General features: G+C 33.1%; 2 protein-coding genes and 2 long non-coding RNA genes across 4 annotated transcripts in view; 2 read left to right on the forward strand and 2 right to left on the reverse strand.

Annotated features, from left to right (window-relative positions):
• Positions 1-12713, forward strand: part of Lrrk (Leucine-rich repeat kinase) — a 147950-nt gene extending 135237 nt beyond the window's left edge. Inside the window, exon 59 of the mRNA XM_089712745.1 lies at positions 12692-12713. The gene's annotated coding sequence lies outside the window, so the exon portion shown is untranslated. The remainder of the gene's footprint in view (positions 1-12691) is intronic.
• Positions 1-19532, reverse strand: part of LOC149475799 (uncharacterized) — a 102396-nt gene that overhangs the window by 49734 nt on the left and 33130 nt on the right. The window lies entirely within an intron of this gene.
• Positions 3079-3756, reverse strand: LOC149475803 (uncharacterized). The gene is made up of 3 exons (XR_016318014.1): positions 3408-3756; positions 3235-3296; positions 3079-3160 (listed from the first exon to the last, which is right to left on the reverse strand). It is a non-coding gene; the product is annotated as an uncharacterized LOC149475803 (long non-coding RNA).
• kst (spectrin beta chain, non-erythrocytic 5 kst) overlaps positions 9475-19532 on the forward strand; it is a 93184-nt gene continuing 83126 nt past the window's right edge. Inside the window, exons 1-4 of the mRNA XM_089712995.1 lie at positions 9475-9648; positions 11540-11712; positions 14974-15141; positions 18732-18848. Coding sequence (XP_089569121.1) covers positions 9582-9648; positions 11540-11712; positions 14974-15141; positions 18732-18848 — 525 coding nt within the window. The 5' untranslated portion in view covers positions 9475-9581. The remainder of the gene's footprint in view (positions 9649-11539; positions 11713-14973; positions 15142-18731; positions 18849-19532) is intronic.

Raw genomic sequence — 19532 nt, forward strand, 5'->3', positions numbered from 1 at the left:
CATTTTTCTGTCCAATTTTGTGGTTAGTGATGTTCATTTGATGCAAAAGTTCTCGATTCTAATCGATTTTATAATCGAACAGAAAAATGATAATTTGAAGGAGCAATTTTTCAGAAAAAAAGGCATAGATTTTTTTTGTCATTTAATACGACTTGACCTAGAACTTTTAAGTATTTTAATACAAAGGTACTAAAAATAAATATTATGACATGGACGCCATTAGTTAAAGTGTCATCTTGGGAGTTTTTTAAGAAAACTCCTTATTGCTTAGACTATGTTTGTTTTTTCAGTTTTCCAAGTAACCCGAACATAAAAGAAAAATAGATTGATGCAACGGGACATAAAGATTGATTGATTGACAGTTTCATTACTTTCTTTCGATGGCCTCTCTAGTACGTAGTACACGGTAACTCAATGGGCATATGTAAGAAAAAGCTAAAACACATTAGTTTACTTGTTAGAATATTAAAAGGTTTATAAATTTATTTTATCATTCCTCTGTCTATGGTAATTATCATTTTTCTGTCTTGAATCGATTTAGTAATCGATTACGATTCATTTATTTAATTACCTCTTAGACATAGATCTAGTTTGATCTGATTTCTTTCGATTTACTTCGATGGGATAGGACGATACTAGAATCGCCGCGCGAGTGGCGGCCTAATCGATTTAGCGTAAAATGAAATTACCATCACTAAAAAGCGCTCGTGACGTCATAACGCGTCAAGGTCAGTACAAAAAATATGACACGCTTGGTTTTCATACAGATCGCGGTACTTGCGTAGTCTATCTATGTCTGTGCTATGTCCCTATGTATGCTTAATCTTTAAAACTACGCAACGGATGCGGTTTTTTTTAATAGAGGTTTTAGTATATAATTTACTAGCTTACCGCCCGCGGCTTCGCCCGCTTTATCTAAAACATAATAAATTATATACTAAAACCTTCATCTTGAATCACTCTATCTATTTAAAAAAAACCGCATCAAAATCCGTTGCGTAGTTTTAAAGATTTAAACATACAAAGGGATGTCCCTTTGTATGTTTAATGGACAGAGAAAGCGGCTTTGTTTTATACTATGTAGTGATTATGTTTTAGACAAAGCAGGCGAAGCCGCGGGCGAAAAGCTATAACATAATAAAATAAAGTTTATTCAATGGATAACTCGAAATTACGCATTTACGTAATCCTTAAATTATTATCTATGTGTCATACTGAAATAGCATTTTTCAACGTAAACCGGTCCGTGCCTTATCTCTAGTTAATAATTGTTGTGTTATATTTTAAAATAACTATATTAAAACCTGTGTGATTTATTTTACTGATAAACATTAATGTTTTGTATGAATGGTTGAAGAAACTTGCAAATAATATAGACCCTTTAAGATCTGAGGTTTAAAATGAAATGCTTTTTTTTTTCAAAACTTAAAAAAAAAGCAGAAGTTAACAGTAACTAAATAAGTAGTAGTTTTATAGTTACTTAATGGATGGAAATTTTTCTATTGGCTAAATAAAATAAACAAATAATTTTTTAGCCTGCATAAAATTTGTATAAATTATAATGACTTTTTAAACATAACGCTAGATAATTTTTAATTTTTATCATTACAGGAAGTCGTCTTTTTTCGTTCGTAACTGATTAGTTATTTTCAATTTATAATATATTATTATGTAGTAATACTGTGTTTTGTGTATTTAAGACGATACACAAAAAAAAATCCACTGCTTGACGGGCGGAGTCTAATAGCTCGCTATCGCGAACGCGGGTGTGCGCGAAGTCATTCTTGCATACTCGCCGCGCTGCCGCTGGCCGACTCGGGACAAACATGTATGGAGTCGTCATACAGTTATAATATTGTTATACATATATTTAATTGTTGATTTATTGGTTTTATTTTCTTGCTTATAAACACAAAATTATCTTCTTTTTAACAACTACTTAGACATTATTAATAATTATTAATTATTATTATTTCGTAATGTAAGTAATTATTACAAAATAATACAGGTTATAAATAATCTTTAAAATAACAAAAAATATTGTTACTCTGAAAAAATGAAATGGTACCTAATTACGCGGACTACTGAATTGATTTAGATAGAATTTGATGCTGACGTAGATATTACATCATGCCCAGAAATGAAAGGTACTATTTCTGAAAGAAGTTATAAACCCTAATTCTTCTCAGTCAAAGTCAAGAGTGGAAGATATCGCTAATACAGTAAAACTGATGCGAAACTTTGGATGTTAATTTGTATATTTTTTTGTTAGTTGTTACTTAATCACGTCAAGACTACATTACCAATTTTGATAAAATATAGCTAATTGCCTGGATTTACACATAGGATACTTTTTATCCGAACTGAACACTTCTGTGGGATAAAACAGGATTCACGATATAACCTAATTCCACGCGGGCAAAGCCGCGGTCGGAATGATATTTTTTTAAATAAAAAAAATTGTTTAAAAAAAACACAAAATATATTGACGCATGTATTTATTTTTTGCACTCTATTATAATTGTAATTATTCATTACAAATAATCAAAATAAAATAGCCAGAACAAAGTTAGGCCCTGGTAGGATAGGTAGGCAGGTACAGCAATGTGAGACGAACACTGGCTTATTTATACCAATAATAATGTATTATAAACGTTAAATTAAGTTTACTTTCTAACAACAAAAATACATAATATTAGCTAATGTGAAAACGAATCAACCAATCATCCCACAACAATGAAATGTGCACACAAATATTTATCCAAATCGGTTCATGTGATTAGGAGTAGTGACTGCAGCGCCATCCTCCGGGCCCAATTGTGTTTCCAGATCACCCAGGAACTCAATTTAATATACTTACACAAAATTTTTCGAAATGAAAACTCACATTACTATGTAAATATGAATATAAACCGGTTTTAGTACTAAGCAATTTCCCGCACAGGTGTAGTAAGTATAAATGAAATAAATATCAACATCAAATTCTTTATACAACATACTTATCTACCACCTACTAAGAAATTCTTGAAATTTTTTCGCATTTTTTTTTAAATATAATACTACTCCAACGAGCTCCTGTTCCATAATTCTATATTACGTCCACCATACTTCCACTAAGTTTACCATGATTTTTTATTTCTTTGCACTTTGTTGCTTTTTGCTAAAAATGGAATCATGCGATAAAACCAGTAGAGCGTTGATAACATACATTTTTGACTGAATAAAGGTACTTACGAAGGAGTGGGTTCACATTGTGAACAATCAGTGGGTTTATTTTCCTTCTGGATTCCGGATTTCTGAAAAGATTATTTATGCTATAAATGAAAAAATCTTACACATTCGTTATGTACATATCAAACATCGTCTATAATACAATTATCATCAAATTTAAAATAAAACCAACTTACTTCATTAATTTGTTCCAATTGTAAGCATTCTTTTTCCTCCAACCTTTATGTTTCTTCTTCTTATTTTCTTTATTGTCCCCATTTGTCTCATTTTGTCTTATCGTGTTGTCACCCTTTTTTACGATTGCGCAAGCGACACAAGTTCCCCGTGTGACGGCCGTAGCGGGAATGACTCGTGCAGCGATCGGGGTAGGAAGGTACAGGGCGGCTCTCGCTATATTGGCTGGTCAGGCGCTAATTTCAAGTATTTCTTGTTTATTTCAAAACCATCGCATATTTCAAAATTCTAACACGGTAGACGTATAGGTTGTATATTTTATAGTTAATATCCAAAAAGTCGTAACTTTACGTTTGTTATTTTGAAGATGCCAGAGATTAAAAAAAAATAACAATGAGAACTTTGTATTTTTTTTCTATCGAGAAAATATCATGGAATCATGTTTCTAAAACGGTAGACGTATTGTGTTACTATTGAACTTTCTTGTCAAGAATTTTCATCACGACAACTTTAATAATATAAAAATTACGAAGGTTTAAAAAGGGCCGTAATGTTAGAAAAATTAATTCATCACCTTAAGATGATATCATCGGATTACTAACATGCTCGGAATGTTAGTTATAAACTTATTTTTCTCGTTTTCCTATTACGATTAACACAAAATGAAGAAAACTGTAATGTATCTTGAATGTAGGTACAGTCATAAGATTTATCAACTGTAGATTTCATCAAATTATCTTGCGAAATTAAAATAAGAAGATTAATAACACTACCAACATAATCCTTTTTATATTCATACGTATGAAGTAAGCAGAGTTACTTTCGCATTCGTAATATTATTATTTATAATCAGTAAACAATAATCATCGTATTCTGTTGTATAATAAATTAATAAACCACATTATGAATGGCCTGTAATCGTAATACCGTCGGGAATTCATCGGTGACGATATTAACATTTTGTTTTCATTCACGTATATGGAGTACGGTGTTGTATAACTGGAATTAATTCGTTGTGTCATAGGAATTGTTAAATAAGTAGAATATGCCCCCTGTGACGTGTTATAGTATGTTACAAAACTAAATATACAAATAAAGGAAAACGGGTTAGTTAGTTGGATTTGTCGCTGTGGGGAATTGGATAATATGTAACTCTTTCAAATTTTTGGAAAACGTAAAATAAGGCCTACTCGGGCGAAGCTTGGTACGTAATGAAAAGATAAGACATAGGTATGAATAATTGTTTTTAAAATTTTGTTATAAATTATATCGAATTTATCATCTTTTCGTAGCATGGATTGAATGCAAAGTGCGTTTCGTTTGATTGATAGTTTGCAGGTTAGTTATAACTGCCCCCGAAAGCCAGAGACCGTCTTGATATTCTGTCCTTTACCCCGGAAATATTCCTCGTAATATGGTTAAACTAAAGACTTAAGTATTTACCAGCAAAAAAACAATCACAATGAACAAAGTGTTAAATTAATCAATTATATAATTTTCGGATACAATTCGTCCTCTAACAGTGGGGCCACACCCCGTCGCGCCGAAAAGGTCAATCGTCTATGAATGAAGCGGCTCATTGTTCGCTGATTTTGGCCGCGAATTTAATACCATCCTCTCGCTGTTATGTGCGCCTGGTACTCGGTCGCGTCGAGTGTGACATAAGTTCGAGGTTTTTAGGACAACTTAAGTTAAACTTAAAGCTTACTTAATACTGACTTGGCACAAAATTTAAGTTATGACCATATTTAATTTATGATTTTCCTGTTTGTTTTTCATATTAAAATAACATCATGAGGTTTTTGTGCAGTTTATTTGGGATCAATGTACAACAGATACCAACTCTGAAAATATTCAAATAATATTTTAATATATATTTTATTATTTTATTTTATTTTATAATGAAAGTTTGTATTTATTTATCACGAACAGATTTGAATAGATCTAGAAATAAGATAGTTTAGTTCTCAGTTTTATCAAGCCATATAATTTAGGTTAATTTTATTTATTCTACCATACCAGTTCATTGGTGTCTCACGGTTTCTGTTTTCATATGGCTACTCACAATGCTGCTTTAGAGGTAGATCGCATCTTCTCAGTGTTATGGGCGCCTGGTACTTCGCTTTGTGTGATGTTTTTTTTTCATTTGTAAAGGACATTTTCAAAGGATTATTTCCCTATTGTGCAGATGTAAATTATATCGAAGTAATTATAATGTCTTTTAGTTTATCATTGAAATAGTAATTAGTTTTGCGCCTGACTTTGACTGCTTGATATTCACAACAAACAAAACTCCACCTAACTTATGCTCTCCTATATTTAAACCTATTTATCTATCAAAATTCTTCCAAATCTGTCCAGCAACACAACGCGAGTTTATTTCACTATATTCCTATCATGCGTTTTTGTTTGACATTGGGTAAAACATTTACAAAGAAATTTGTCATAAACGCTGACCTTGTGAAGAATGCCCCTTGTTTTTGTTGTAGCACGTATGTGTTGTATTGTAACAAATTAACAACACTTTAATGTCGAAATACATATATTTACACTATTTTCTTGTGTTTTCAGTTTACTTGAAAAGCGGCGGTTTTTAATAGTGTGATATTTATTTAAAAACAATACAGACATAAGTACATACATGTGTGATAACCTATCTCTAGAAATGGACGTAACATTTTTAGCTTGTTTGTTTGCATGTTTTTCGATATGTTTGAAGCAATCAAAGCCATTGTAATTATAAACAACTAGCGGTCCGCCACGGCTTCGCCCGTGGTACTTATTTCGCAAAAAAAGGTAGCCTATGTTCTTTTTCAGGGTCTAAAGATTGTCTGTGCCCATCAACATCGGTTGAGAGGTTTATGCGTGAAAACCATACATACATAATTACAAACTTTTCCTCTTTATAATATTAGTATAGATAAATTACGGAACCTTATAGGTTTTGATTACGGTTACCATGACGTCTTGAAGCAGTATTATTTTTAGAGCTCTTTGATTTTTTTCACATTGGTATGGATATTGCTTTAGAACATCATGGTAATCATGCAGCATGGTGTAGTAGGATAAATAAAACATTGGTAACACAACAATAATAAATCCATACTAATATTATAAATGCGAAAGTAACTCTGTCTGTCTGTCTGTTACTCAATCACGCCTGAACTGCTGAACCAATTGGCATGAAATTTGGTATAGGTATATTTTGATACCCGAGAAAGGACATAGGCTACATTTATTGCGAAATATGTACCACGGGCGAAGCCGGGGTGGACCACTAGTAAATAATAAACTAATTATAAATTCAGCTCGTACTGCCTTAGTCAAGGAGTGATCTAGATTTTTAGTGCATACATTGATAAGTCGATAGCATTCGAGTACTTGAAGGTGTTGCGAGTATGTAGTCACGTAGGATTTAATTGTGTTGTGAAACTATGGTTATTTGTTACTAGATTTCCGCCCGCGGCTTCGCGCGCGTTTTCAAAGAAAACCCCTCATTGTTCAAATGTAGCCTATATATTTTTCTAAAGAATATCTTTTAGCCCAATAGATTTAAATAACTGCCTTGACTTCACTCATCGTCCTGTTACGGACTGACGGAATAACGACACGATTAACACTACAAAATTATCACAAACACCGCATAGTCTATATTCTATAATATGCACTAACAAAAAGCCGGGCGTTTATCGAGAATTTACAGCTGTTTTGCCCAAGTTTTATAAATTCTCTCACATAAGAGTAAATGCATAAAATTTAACACTCATATCTACTTTGACCAAAGCTCTTTAAAATTCTCTAATAAAGAGGAGATGTTTCTACATTCGTATAGAGTACAACCATATCCCAATGATCTAATTACGCAAATAAGCTAACGTTTATAGCTGTTTTGCTCAAAGCTCCATAAATTCTCTAACACAAAGTAACACCATCTCAATGATCTCATTATGCTACAATATAACATCACACATGTGCCACATTCAACGGTACGGTGCTGCGACAACAATGATGTACCCATCGCTTTCACCACGGCTTATTGTGATGCTGGGGTATTTGTATGGAATGGAGTGCTGTTCTAATCTATACTAATATTATAAAGCTGAAGAGTTTGTTTGTTTGAACGCGCTTATCTCAGAAACTACTGGTCCAATTTGAAAAATTCTTTCGGTGTTAGATAGCCCATTTATTGAGGAAGGCTATAGGCTATATATCATCACGCTAAGACCAGCAGAAACGGAGCAATGCAGGTGAAACCGCGGGGCACAGCTAGTATTAATAAACGTATCTTGTACTTGTGCATTACTCACATACACGTACAGGTTGCAAACATCATAAAATGCGAAGTATTCCTATTATTTTCAAAACATGACGTTTCAACATAACGGCACGGTCTTGCCGGCATAGTGCACACGCGATGCCGACACGGTGCTGGCCACGGTGTGTGAGTGTTAATGACCATATAATGGTGATGATTTCATTATTATATTAGCAGTTTGTTGTTGTTGGAATCACTACATAGTATAAAGCAAAGTCGCTTCCCGCGTCTGTCCTAATGTCTGTACGTATGCTTAGATCTTTGAAACTATGCAAAGGATGTTGATGCAGTTTTTTTAGATAGAGTGGTTCTCGAGGAAGGTTTTGGTATATAATTTGTTTATTTTTCTACAAAGCGACCGAAGCCTAGCGCGTAGATAAATTTGCTATACGAATTCGTCGAAACGACCCAGGTCCACTATCAACGTCCAAATAGACCGCCTCCGATGCGATTGCGCAGGTCAGCGAACTATCTCCCACGTTATTGTTTATATTCAGTTTGTGATAACGGTTCTTAATTATATTATTTTGACTGCGTTTTTAATTAACGTTAGTTTTGTTGAATTTTATCGCTGTGTTGTGCTGTTTTGGTCGTTTAATTGTCCATTTGGTTCTTGACCTCTTGATTTTGTAATGTATTAGACATTAATCTTAAGGATATAACAATATTCGTATAGGCTTTATATCTTCTCCTAGAACGTAGTTCTATGTATAAGTCGAATTGCATCTAAATGTAATCTGTCGCCAAGTCAGGGAAAAAAGCGGCCGTTCCATCCTTTTTCTCGATTTGCTCAATTCTGGTCAATTTTGACCCCTTATAACTTCGTTGTGGTACTTTTCATATCTTCTGGAAGTACTTATTTAGAGGTTGTTGCAAAATTTAGATGATTCAGCTGTTATCCTGTATTGAAGTGAAACTTCTTTATCGGGGTTGGAAAAAAATTTAGTGTAACATTTTTTCGTTACGCGTGACATTTTCCGTTACGCGCCATATTTTTCTTATCCGTACCACGCGTGATTCGACGTATTTCTGTAAAGTTGCATATAGAAAATTATTTTTTGAAAAATAAGTTCATATAGAAGTTTCACTTCTGACGTGTGTATACTAGTACACGCACACATTTTTTTATCTCAGTAGTAATTACCTATAAAACATTACGGCATAACATAGACTAAAATCTGTAGACTGTATCGTAATATTATGTATAGCATTCCGCCTGCGGCTTCGCCCGCGTTTTCAAAAAAAAACCCGCATAGTTCCCGTTCCCGTGGGATTTCCGGGATAAAACCTAGCCTATGTCACTCAGAAATGTCAAATGATGTAGCTTTCCAACAGTGAAAGAATTTTTCAAATCTGCCAAGTAGTTTCGGAGCCTATTCAATTCATACAAACAAACAAACAAACAAAAAATCAAACCTTTCCTCTTTATAATATTTGTATAGATTATGGCAAAACATTGTCCTATTGGTTTTTGTATGTTTGTATTGGTTTGTGTATCTATGGTTTACAAAAAAATGTTTTGTTTTGATTTAAGCGTGTTTATAGTTCGAATAGGCAACCACTTGTTTTATTAGGCTTCTCCATTCTCATCAAAGAAAAAACAAATATTAAACACAGCCATTCCATTAAATATTAAGATGTCATTGCAAATTATGTGCAGTACGTACTTCATAAATTAAATTTGGCTGCTTTGATTTACAACTCGACAAAATCGTTTGGAATTCTTCATCTGACACATTTGTTTATCAACAGATCAAACCATAAAAAAGTGTTACAAAATCGAAAGTCAATTAAGTGCAATAACAAGCATAAGTGTAAGTGCGAATATAAGTGTAAGTGAATTGGGGCAAATGTCGTGACAATGCAGAGGCAGCTTAGCAACGTCAGTATACAATCCTATCAGGATTACCAACCTTCGAGACGATATGGTAATTATTTTGAAGATGACGTCATATATTTTATTGGCTTAGGAAAGATATGTTTTTAGTATATTAAGGGTGCACTCACACACATCAGTCACCGTCAAGTCACCGATAACTGATCGGTGACGGTTTGTGTACGTATCCACAAACACCAGTCACCGTCATGTTGTCCGTCAGTCACGTCGCCGGTTTGACTGAATCATTGAACACATACATCAGGTTAGTGAGTGATTAGACGTGTGTCACACTAGAGAACATGTAGCAATTGACGGTAGCACGACGCTGACTGAACTGAGACGTGACGGCACCGGGTGAGTGGGGATAAAAGTATGATACATGTATGGAAAGATTATTTGACGTGCCTGACCGGGGACGTCACTGATAGATTTCGTGCCGGCGACTGTCGTGTGGGAACAGAGTCATACTAGAACTATTGATACATATTTTTTTTTAAACCTGTCCGATGACGTGCCGTGACGGTGACTGATGTGTGTGAGTGCACCCTTATGCTCATAAGTCATAGTCTACATTTTTCAACTGTGGAGTCTTTGTAATACTATTTTAGACAGATAAAATGTTCTCATTTAACAAACAATTTTGATCGAACAAAACATTCACGACTAAAATATATTGCAAGAATAATTTTAACACATTTAGTTTCTAAAGATAAATCTCAATGTTATTAAACAAGCGAATTAATTTTATTTATCTACAAATATTTCTGCTTCCTTGGGGGTGCAATGTCTTAAACAGTATTATTTCCAGGATGGTCAGAGCGGTGTCATTTTTCCAGACTGGAAATAATAGACTTAAATTATGGCGAATTATGGCAAATTACATTGACACCTCAAAAACCTTAGTGACAATACAAAATTGCGTCCACATTTTTTTGCAGCATTGTAAAAATATTTGACCGCAGTCGCTCGCTTGTAGGTACATACTATGTTTTTATGGACGTCGAATTTTGCATAAACATAAAAGTCAAGGTTACTTCGTACAAATCATGTTATTGTATTTTGTAATACCATATTTAGAATTCACGACGTTAATATAAATATTTTTGTTTCATTGCTAACAGATGATTTGGTAATTGATGAAGGTAAGGTTTTATTCAATAATTTGAGTGTTTATTTTGATCTGAATTGTAAAAGCTAAAACTATGATATGTTTTACTCAATATGTACTCAATATACATATTAATGGCAGTTTGACTGTGACGATACGGAAGTAATTATTCGTAGTTGTTGGTAGTTAAAACATTTTGAATTTTTTTAGTCAGAATTTATCTAAGAATTTTAAACTACAAATACTCTTAATGAGAAAGAGCATAATATGTACAATTCTGAAAGAAACATTTGAATTTTATTTTTGTCGAATAAATTGACACTGTATATTTTCTTTAGCATCCCCCAAAATAGAAGTCATATCGCAATGCTTTATTATAAAACAAATAAGAAATACCTGTTGTTCATTCTTAGTAAATTATAAAAATTGTTTAAATGAACAGTAAATAATCAATTGTTTGTTTATTTTTATTGCAACAGAGGATGAAGATGAAGGTGAGAAAGTTGGGGTGTATTGCAAATTGCAATATTAAACGGAATTCAAAAATTGTATTTTCAATTCTCTTTTTATGTATTAATAATTAATTGAGTTTATTATTGAATCTTTTTGTCGTAGTCGACGGTTTAATCATATGTTTCAGCCACTGTTAAAACAATTGTTAAGTAATGCGGAATATATATATATATATATATATATATATATATATATATATATATATATATATATATATATATATATATATTGAAGAACGTTTTCATGATGATATGAAACCTACCGCATAAATCGTATCAACTATTTCCAAGCAATATACTCAACCACTTTTTCCTTGCAGGGTCCCAATATGAGCCCGGCGGGTACGCGACCGCAGTCCAACAACGTTCCAACATGACGCAGCGCGAGGACGTGCTCAAGTTCGAGCAGGGCCGCATCAGGGCGCTTCAGGAGGAGCGGCTGCACATACAGAAGAAGACGTTCACGAAATGGATCAACTCGTTCCTGCAGAAGGTACGTTATAGTGTAGATCCGGCTTGAAGGACCAGTATGAGACAGTCCAAACATGACAAGGACCAAAAGACACGATAGGCTAAACTAGACCATAAATAATCTCCTTTCGGTGTATGTAGTATTTAGAATTTTCGCTCTTACCAATACAAGGAAAATGCTAAAATCAATTCTATTTGTAGTTAGGATCAACATCATATCATAATAGCCAAATTTATATTAGACCCAGTGTAAAGACGGTGACCAACATGTTAAATTTTTTATATATCGAGATTTCTCTATTTATTCCTATCTTGTATCTCTCTTTCTTCTTATTCTGTATCAATCTAATCATCCGATGCCTTAATTTTTTTTTCTGTAAAACACCGTTCAATTCTTAAAAGTATACCATTCCCAGGTACCCATTCCATTCCTTAAATTTTCCGTTTTTTACGCAAAAGAGGTGCTCGTCGGCGAGTTGAGGTAGCATGCCTCAATTTATTAATATTACGCCAAAACCGCTTTCAATAGGACACACTACAAAGTTTACTTTAAAGTCTAGCCATCAGTTTAATTGACAAATTTTCAATACGTGATCGGAATTATTTTACACAAAGTGCAAACAAATGAAGGTCGTCTCACGGTCCCAGTAAACATGATGAGTAATAATTTGCAGGAAAATGACACAATTCTGCCGTCACCTATATTGTTTTGATTTTAATTGAGATGTGACATCATACAAGGTGCTTGCAAAGGAATAAAATTATTCGAAGAAGAAAGATATGAATTCAATTAATTAAAATAGAAACAGTTAACGATAGAAGGCAAAAGTTCAAAGTAATAACGGAAAATAAATCCGAATTAGATTGAAGAATATTATATCTATTGAACTAAAAACTAAACCATACGCTGCAGAAGTAAAGGTTGTTCTTACGCTCAAAATAATAATTCACCTTCTTATGCAGTCTATATATAAAATGTAATCAGTACACATTTCTGAATAAAAAAAAGACGTGTGGCACTCGAGGAATAGCTTAATAACTATGATATACCGATACTAGGATTTATCCAATAAATCTATTAATTTACTAGCGGTCCGCCCCGGCTTCGCCCGTGGTACATGTTTACGTTTTCTCTACATAAGAACCATCCTCGTACTTCAAGGAATATAATAAAAAAAGAATTATCGAAATCGGTTCAGCCGTTCTCGAGTTATGCGCTTACCAACACATTTTGCGATTCATTTTTATATATAAGAAGATTACTTTAATTTAATACAATGTCAACCCTGTAGATCTTTGCATCTTCTGAATAAACCTGTAAACAAAACAACAAAAAAATATTAAGCAGTTCATTCGAGTTCTCTCTCGATAGAACTAACCTTTTAATAACGTTAAGCCGACTAATAGCCAAGGTAAATAAAATCGATAATAATCTACGTAGTGCAGATGTGGAATAAGTGTTCTTTCTATCTATACTAATATTATAAGGCTGATGAGTGTTCGCTTGATCACGCTATATAACCACGGGTCCGATTAAATTATTTTCACTAGTTTAATTTATTAATTACTAGAGGTCCGCCCCGGCTTCGCCCGTGGTACATATTTCGCAATAAAAGGTAGCCTATGTCCTTTCTCGGGTATCAAAATATCTCCATACCAAATTTCATGCAAATTGGTTCAGTAGTTTGGGCGTGATTGAGTAACAGACAGACAGACAGAGATACTTTCGCATTTATAATATTAGTATGGATAATTAGTACCACTGTTAGATAGTCAAATTATCGAGGAAGGCTGGTTGTATATTATCATCATGCTAAGACCAATAGGAGCGGAGTGTGCGAGTAAAACCGCGGGGCACAGCTAGTTAATACAATCTCAATGAATGCAGAATCAGGGCGGGCGATAGTAGATACAAGTCATGTAAATATAAATAAACGCGTTAATTAAACACATATCAAAGAAAATAATATATTATTACGTTAATTAATGATATGATGTGGCGATGACTCCATCGGCTATTGGCTTTAAGTATTGATATTAGAGCTATGATTATAATTTACTAGCTATGAAGTGAAACTTCTTCGGCAAGATTCAAAGATACCAAAATCGTCGCCTTACTCCATGACGTGACTGTATTGCCATAACGCGACATTCGAATACCCTCGACGCGCCTAAAGAAGTTTCACCACAATAAATAAACAAAATCAGACCAGTGATACCGTGACGCGTGACCCTTGGGAAATAGGGTTGCATTTTAACACAATATGTGTATAGATTACAATATTAAGAACTATTAACAAGTTAAATAATAATTCATCAGACATTACCGCACACAGTGTGACCCCAATATTCTATTTATAGGGCTTCGGTCATCCTTTGATATCAAATCAACAATGAAGTTATTGTAAGGGTGATACAAAGTTGTATCAAAATGTTTACAGTAATAATAATGTAGGTCGCGATTGTTGTCGTAAAACATGTAAAAGATTGAGAATAAGAATCTCTGATGGAAAAGCAACCTAAGGGTTAATTTGAATGGTATAACATCAGGACCATGATTCTGCGGAGTTTTTGCTATTAAAATAAGTTCTAAAGTGTTTTATCGAAATTTAATTGAAGTATGACAAAATTCATCCCTGCAGGAAATTTCATTTAATTCAATGCCAATATAACTTTATTTATTTACTAGCGCGTGGCTCCGCTCCTGTTGGTCTTAGCGCGATGATGTATAGCCTTCCTCGATAAATGGGATATCCAACACCGAAATTATTTTTCAAATCGGACCAGTAGTTCCTGGAATTAGCGCGTTCAAACAAACTCTTCAGCTTTATAATATTCGTAAATGATACCTTAAAACTGTTACAATTAAATTATTCCAGATACAGATATACAAATACCTTCAGAAAAAACCACAATTTCATTATTTCATTAATGTTAATATCATTAATTTAGACTTTTATCTCTATCATGTATATGAATACGAACAATTTTTTTCTCAATGCAATTTTATGATGATGATTCTATAATCATCAACTATTGATTACTCCCTCTTGCTTACACTTTTTAATTACAGAACAAAACTACATAATGTGAAAAATGTCGATTTATCTATAGTTGTTTCATGTCGATCTTCAATCTGCAGTAGTAATATAGGAGTGTCTAAACGAAAAAAAATTACACTTATTTGATGATGATCTCAGAAATTTTACTTTTGCCAAGTTTGTTAAAGTAATGTGTCAATATATCTTATAACTTACTAACCTTGTATTTGTTTGACTTCCAGGCCCGCATGGAGGTGGAAGACCTCTTCGTCGACCTGGCGGACGGTCGACGGCTGCTCAAGCTGCTGGAGATCATCAGTGGCGAGCGTCTTCCGAGGCCCAACTCGGGAAGGATGCGAGTTCACAAGATCGAAAATGTCAATAAGTCACTCAGCTTCTTGCATACTAAGGTAAGGCCCTTACTGACGCGTCTCAAAAATCCACGTATAACGGCAGAATAGTAAAACAACAGTCTGGTTCAAATTTCGACTCACAAGTCACGATATGTTTATTCTATTTCAAAATTTTCAATGACCTAATCAAAGTAAACAAGGATAAAATGGGATACAAGTTGTATATTTGCATTGATTTTCTATACACAACTAACTGACTGAAAATATTCATTCAAATTAAGATCTTATTCCATCGTAATAATGCTCAAATTCAGTACACGCTGTTTCGATAACTCTGCCCAAAAAACGCGTAGGCAGAGTTTTGCTTCAGAGAATTTCTGAGTAGTATTTATTATTCGTCAATGATTTCATGTTATAAAAATTCCAAAAATAAATACTCAATTCTAATGATATCTCCATTATCTATAAAAGTATTGAAGATATGTGAAAATAATAATTCTCTCATGCACGCACGCGTAATGGCGCCGTTTCATTTGAAAACTATCGGTATCCTTACCGAGTAGCACAGACGAATACATACAGAATTGTAGTTTTAACATTTATAATATGTATTCAAAAAACTTATTTACCGTCTTGTTTCCGGCTATATATCGTAAGACATAAAATGTGCCCTTTCGAGGAATTTTAGATCACAAAAAATCGATAAGGTATTAAATAAATAAGGCTGGTTTCTCATTATCTAGAGGAGTTGGATAAGCGGATAAATGACTTTGCGATATGCGTGACGTCATAGATTAAGATATGTTTATAAGTTTACACGTTAATAAAAGATGAGCAGCTATAGAGGTTTATAGGTAAAAGCTTAAGAACTTCAGTTTAAGTATTTAGAAGAGGGATCAAAAGCAGGGCACAATAAATAGTTATTTGAAATAACAAAACAATAGATTGTGTGCACATTCTTGATAGTTGAAATTAGACATAAATGTGAGCATTATTCGGAACAAAAATCTGTTATTTTCATTGATAAAATGATTTAAGACGATATCCGACACATATTAAGTAAAAATACTGCTAATGTAAAAGATTGCAAACCTAGCATCATTTCAAAATGTAGACAATTCTAAGAAGTAGTAGCTTCTAAATAAGTGAATTGAAATGAAAGAGATACTTTACTTATTGAAGTATCAGAAATCTAAACTTAATATTATAAAGCTGAAGAGTTTGTTTGTTTGTTTGAACGTGCTAATCTCAGGAACTACTGGTCCGATTTGAAAAATTCTTTCGGTGTTGGATAGCCCATTTATCGAGCTAGGCTATAGGCTATAAGTATATCATCACGCTAAGACCAACAGAAGCTGAGCCACGCGGGTGAAACCGCGGAGCGCAGCTAGTCTTCTTCTTCTTCTTCTTATATATAAAAATGAATCGCAAAATGTGTTGGTAAGCGCATAACTCGAGAACGGCTGAACCGATTTCGATAATTCTTTTTTTATTATATTCCTTGAAGTACGAGGATGGTTTTTATGTAGAGAAAACGTAAATATGTACCACGGGCGAAGCCGGGGCGGACCGCTAGTTACTTATATAATAAACCAATTAACAGAATTAAAAACATATCTTCAAGAAGTGTATAGCCTTGTGGGGCTTCCTAATAACAAGTGGGCTATCTCTTGATATCCCTTATCTATTGTGATTGCGATTGATATAATAAATTGTAATAGAAATATACAATACGGTAAAATTATGTAATGTACTCGATTGAATGGCAATGTTGTTTTTATAGTTGAATGTTTTTCAATATTAAAATCTTTGGCTTTTACCTTGATCTGGCGGGAATATAGGCTCATATAGAAATTTAAAAGAAAAAAAGACGGGTTGCACTCCGGGAGTGCCGGCAGAAGTGAAAACTTGATTATTAACGTTGAGCATGTTGGATATTTTGGAATGGTATCCGTCTTACGCTTTTTCGATCAGGTCACGTGTCCTGACGCGAGTTTAAGATTTTATACCCATTACAGAAAAAGTGCTCAACGCCGCTAGAGAAGTTTTCACTTCAAAAAACATGTTTTACGTAGAAAGGTGCAGATAGGTTACATGAGGAGACGTCGAAATGTGGCTAATTATCCACATTTTACTTCAGTTGTTTCTTTTTCGCTCACGATAGTTTAATCATACCTTCTCTCTTTGACTTCTAATCGTGTATGCGTTAGTGTACCGTTTTTGATGATCGAAAGTTGTGTTGGTAACCGATCCATTTTCAATTAATAATTAGAAAATACCAATGCTATTGGTATTTTCTCAATAAAATTATTATTCGCAACGCTTAAACCCAAGAATTTTGTAATTAAATAAGTTTCATCTCTAAATTATTTTTTTGCGCTAACCCTAAACTTCTTACATTTCCTTTTCTACCAGGTTGACTGGCAGATATTGCTGTGTAGCAATAAGACCGTCTATTGTGCAAAATATTTGTACCTTATTAGTTTGTACTAGATTTACTTACATTGTTTTGTATAATAAAGTATTATAAATAAATAATTAAAAATTGTAATTATATACAACCCTATGACCCATAAGACAAATAGGACCATATAAGTATACAAAGCATAACATGAAACAATAAACAAACAACTGGTTCATATGAATTAGATAAAAAAAATAGAAATGAAATAATACCATTATGACATTCCGCGAGAAGACCAGCAAGTGCCTGCTTTAGGTTTCCTCAAGGTTAAATGCATGCAGTGTAAATTCAACCCTAATTACTTGAAATAAGGTATATATTGAATTGAAGGAAAATTAGTTTACGGAGGTTGCATATATGCAGTAAAAATGTAACCCTAAATACATGTAATAGGGCATATATTTGATTGAAGATAAAATTGGTTAGCGCGTGTATGCTTTGTCTAATTAGGATATATTAAGAACAAATTTTAAACATATTAAGTATTAACTAAGGACCAGTAAGTTTAATGCAGTGTCTCGCTCTAATGTGATACGAGTAAAAGGGAAACACGATGGCTATGAATGTACCCTTCTTTTTGAAATTTGGTGTGATATTAATGGTCTTTTAATTAATAAATGTTTTGACACGGGATGAGGGATCATGAGGGTAGTTAAAAATGTGCAAATTATAAGCGAAGGAAAAATGTTGTTCAATAAAAAGCAGAGTTTATATGAAAAAAATGATAATATAATGACTAAAAATATTGTAAATTTTTTTTTGCAGATTTAAAAAGGTCAAACTTACTTACCGATTTTCAAAGAAATAAGTGCGCTTAGGGAACTAGGTGGAAATAAATTCAATTGAGTTACTTTTATTTATTTGTATTTAGGTTTAACAATAATGTAAAAGCAGAGTGTAGAATTCCGTGCAATTAATCCAAATAACCTTGCTATATTATGGCAGAGGATTTCTAGAGTTATAGATGTTTTCTTGATTAATTGATTAATAATAATTAATCGATGCAGTTTTAAACAAGGCCAGAAGACAAAGCAAAATATAAATCATATAGTAATGCATCTCTTAATGTTTCCAATGTAAAAAAAAATTATTTATGAATTTTGTATGTTTTCAAGTTCTGAGTAAAGTTAACGTTTTTCAAAATTATACTCAATGTTTAACGTCATACGGTGCAATTTCGCAGGTCCGCTTGGAGTCCATAGGCGCTGAGGACATAGTCGACGGCAATCCTCGTCTCATCCTCGGTCTGATATGGACGATCATCCTGCGTTTCCAGATCCAGGAGATCGAAATTGATGTGGTGAGTGTTATTCAAGACGTAATTTCAATTTTCCCTTTTAGAATAGAGGTCATGATCGATTTTTTCTGTTATTTTCAAATAATATTGATCAGTGTTTAACTAAAATGATATTTATTTCCTATATTTAATATCACTGATAAAACTAATCAGGACATTGAGACTGTCTTTGTTCAAGTTATTTTTAAGTTATAATGCTTTGCATTAAATATAAGATTTCATAAATGAAATGCTGCTATTTCATTGAAAAATCATATCATTATGTAATAAATAAAATTACAACATGATTGCCAATTTTTATCTTTAAATTTATATTTATCTTCGTACCTATAATCCTCGTAAATATATCTTTATCTAATATGTAAATGAGGAAAACAAGCAGTTTTGTTTTTATATTATTTCTACATTTTTTCTTAATAAAAACTTTGTATGCATCCATTCATTTCCAATGTCCAATGAGTGACCAGATTATGTTTGATTCACGATACACAAAATCAAATGTTGTGTAAGTACTTCAATATAGAATCGACGACAAAAACAAACGATAAAAAACAGATTTTTTATATGTATAGGTTGCCTGGCAGAAATCGTTTAGTAGCGTAAGGCCGCCTTTTTGGCTTTATAATATATTGTGTGTTTCTTTTTTTATCTATTTACTTGGTTCTGAATAAAGTGTTATCATTATCA

This window comes from Colias philodice, chromosome 29 (assembly GCF_061535455.1).
Source record: "Colias philodice isolate Cphi_HAF_F1 chromosome 29, ilColPhil1 Martin Lab GWU primary, whole genome shotgun sequence".
Lineage (NCBI taxonomy): Eukaryota > Metazoa > Arthropoda > Insecta > Lepidoptera > Pieridae > Colias > Colias philodice.